A 3647-nucleotide genomic window follows, 5' to 3' on the forward strand; every position below is an offset into this window, starting at 1 on the left:
TCTTCAAATGGGATACTAGTACTACTCATCACTCATTTAGAAATGTTGAAGTTAACCTATGAGATTGCAATTGAACCAACTAGATATATATAATGCTTAGGTGAATATATCCATGAAAATTGGAGGCATTTTCATACATATGAGGTTATATAAAATATGGTAATACTTGCTAGTTCTTGTTATTTTGCTTCCACTTCCTAAGTGAATGTCTTATTTAGCTTTATGTTCTATGAGTAATGATCATCATATTAATCTAATTTGTGTTTTTATGGCAAATATACGGTCATGCAATACTTATTGAATACAAAGAAGAAAATGCATTTCGACCCCGTCGTAGTTCTCAATCATTTCGTGGCGCCGGGCGTGGCTGAACCATCTACGTTAGGGGAAGCTAATGCACCGGGAAGAAGCTTAGATAAAAGAATACGTTGTTGCATCGAGAAAAAGTGTTTGGCCGAAGCCAAAAAGAGGGTGACCCACTTTATTCGCCAAGCGAATGATCTTCGCTTCGCGGGAACAACAAAAACCACCATCTCGTTCTTTCCTTTCTTCGGTGCTACCTTTTATGGAAAATATATTTAAGATGCTTTCATATATAATTTCAAGAAGTTCTAATATTTGGTGGATAGAATTACTGATACATGTAAACCAAACACAGTTGAAAAATGGAGAAAACAAATTAATTGTATGAAGAAAACCTCATAGTCCTACTTATATGGAAAATATATTCAAGATGCTTTAATATAATTTCAAAAGATTCTTAAAAATTGATGGAAACGAATTAATTGTATGAGAAATAAAGTTAGTCTCTCACCAATGAATTTTTATACATATAATGTGAATATACCTAGCAAGTAATATGTTTGAGATATCGTAAACTAATCCAAACCTTATGATTAAATATAAGAAAAACTAAAATCAAGAAGCATTAACCAAACAATAAATCCCCACAAAACTAATTTAAATCCCTCAAACTATAACATAAAGAAAAACAATCAAAACCCACTAATTTTTTTTTTAGGAAAATAATAATGCAATTAACCTTGCATCTTAGAGTTTGGCATCATCATCATCTTAGCATTATGAACAACTTATTGATAATCAAAATAATAATCTGAAAAATAGTATGTACAACGTATCGATAATCAAACAGTTACTGTAAATCTTAGCTCGACAAAATCAACAACAGAAACTACGAAAATATACCTAACAAGTAAAATACTTGAGGTGTCGATCCGAACATTATAATTACTTAAATGAAAATACTAAAATCAAGAGGCATTAACCAAACAATAAATTCCAATAATAATTCAAATCCCTCACAATATAATATAAAAGAAAAATAATCAAAATTAAACCTACTTAAAAATAATAATGTAATTAACCAAACATCTTAGAGTTTGGCATCATCATCTTAGCATCACCAAAATTCTTAGCCATATCAGGATTTTGTTCCATAAATTGCTGAAGAAGATCTTGATTCTTAATTTCTTTACTCGTTGGAATAGAGTAAAGCATCAAGTACCCTGAAATATGATCAAATTTGCTATAACATACTTTAATTTTACAGGGTTCTATTACCTTCTGGAATTAAATTTTAGCATATTTTTGTCATATTTTTAGCTGACATGAAATCTTTTGTCAACTTTTTTAGCTAATGTGGGTCCTATTTTATGTAATAAAGGTGTCATGTCAGCACAAAAGGGAGGATGTGTAAATAGGATCCATAGTTCGAGGGAATATGGAATACTTATCTCATTGGAATATGCTAAAATATTTGAGACGCCACAAATTGAACCAAACATTATAATCAATTAAAAAACAAACTAAAATCAAGAAGCATAAACCAAACAATAAATCCCAACAAAATTCCAATAATAATCCAAACCCCTCACACTATAACATAAAATAAAAATAATCAAAAACCTACTTAAAAATAATAATGCAATATTAACCAAACATCTTAGAGTTTGGCATCCTCATCTTACCATCACCAAAATTATTAGCCATAACAGGATTTTGTTGCATAAATTTCTTTAAAAGATCTTGATTCTTAATCTCCTCACTTGTTGGAAGTCCCATTTGTTTTTGTCTTTGATCAAACATCATTTTTTCAACTGCTGCTCTTGTCTCATTGTCCAAATCACACAATTTACTTGGTTCTGGTTCTACTTTTTGTGTATCAATTTCTGCTTCACCTTTCAATAAACTCTTCCACCAATCAGATTTGTCCTTTTTTGTTAAAAGAATTGATATTTCTTTTTGATCTTCTAAACTCCAATAACATTCATCAACTTTTACTGCCTTGAAATATTCACCATCTATGATTAGTGGTTGATTTTTTAGTCCAACTTTCAGGGATGTTGTCTTGAATTCAACAATTATGAATCTTGCTTTTGTACCTAATAGAAAAAAAATAAAATTAGAAATTTCGCTAAGCACGTTCAAATTTATGAAATCAGAAATATATATATATATATATATATAAAAGGATTAAAAGAAAGTAATTAGAATGTCATGATCAGAATTTAATTTAAACATGTGATCTAAAGTAAATTTTGAACTTGACGCTTCAATTTTGCGAGAGAATTTATATAAACGCATTAAAAAAAAATGAAATTTAAATATGCTAGCTAAAACAATTTTTGAACCCCTTTCAATTTCGTTAGACATTTTTCTTACGTTAAAGAGATTCAATAATTTGTATATAAAAATAATAATATAAAAAAAGAAAATCCCTATAAACACACTAATAATTTCCAATTGAAGAAGATTCAATAATACAATTGAGATATGTGTTCTTGATTTTCATAAGAATCTTGATTTTTGGATTTGATATAGAAAATAAAATAAGAAGAAAAGCTTCGAGGAGCTTTTCCAACTGACTATCCTTCGTTCATAATATAATTTTAACACGAAGAGGGTTCAATATTGTATCATGACGATGCGAATTTAAACATATGATCTAAAGCAATTTTTGAACCCTAACCCCTCTCAATTTAAACTATATAAGAGGATTCAATAATTTATATATAATCACAATAATTCTTGTCGTTCTATATATAAACACATAATAAATTAAATTAAAATTTTAAAATAAAAATTGAATATCTAAAAAGTACCTGGGGGAACAGGAACATTGATGGTGACTTCTTGAAGAGATTGGCCCCATGAATAATTCTCCATATCAAATCCATTGGACTTATTTGGATTTAGTTTCTTGTTTTCTTCTTCTTCTTTTGGGGTTGAAGTAGAATTTTCATCTTCTTTAGGGGCTGAATTCTTGTTTTCTTCTTTTTTTGTGACTAAAGAAGAATTTTCATCTTCTTTAGGGGCTGAATTTGAATTAGTAGAAGAATTTTCTTCTACTTTCTCAATAGGCTTAATGATTTGTTCTTGATTTTCTTCTTCTTGGTAATCTGAGAGAATTGCCATTCTTGAAAAAAAATAAAAAATTAAACGAGTTATTGAGAAGTAGAAGAGAAAATAATTAAGTGAGTTGATGTGAGAAGTTTGGGAGAATAATTGAGCGTATATATAGAGAGAAAAAATAATCCTTTTTTGTTATGAATTGGAATCCTTGTTGTAGTTGGTAAGTCCTTAGAATTATTATAAACCGACTTAATACCTTTTTTTTTTTTTTTTTT

General features: G+C 28.7%; 1 protein-coding gene across 1 annotated transcript; it reads right to left on the reverse strand.

Annotated features, from left to right (window-relative positions):
- Positions 1-1842: 1842 nt before the first annotated feature.
- LOC107866561 (protein BOBBER 2) lies at positions 1843-3601 on the reverse strand. The gene is made up of 2 exons (XM_047403945.1): positions 3123-3601; positions 1843-2402 (listed from the first exon to the last, which is right to left on the reverse strand). The coding sequence occupies exons 1-2, from the start codon at positions 3433-3435 to the stop codon at positions 1951-1953; spliced, it is 765 nt and encodes a 254-aa protein (XP_047259901.1). The 5' UTR covers positions 3436-3601; the 3' UTR covers positions 1843-1950.
- Between the last annotated feature and the right edge of the window lie 46 nt (positions 3602-3647).

This window comes from Capsicum annuum, unplaced genomic scaffold, assembly GCF_002878395.1.
Source record: "Capsicum annuum cultivar UCD-10X-F1 unplaced genomic scaffold, UCD10Xv1.1 ctg50083, whole genome shotgun sequence".
Classification (NCBI taxonomy): domain Eukaryota; kingdom Viridiplantae; phylum Streptophyta; class Magnoliopsida; order Solanales; family Solanaceae; genus Capsicum; species Capsicum annuum.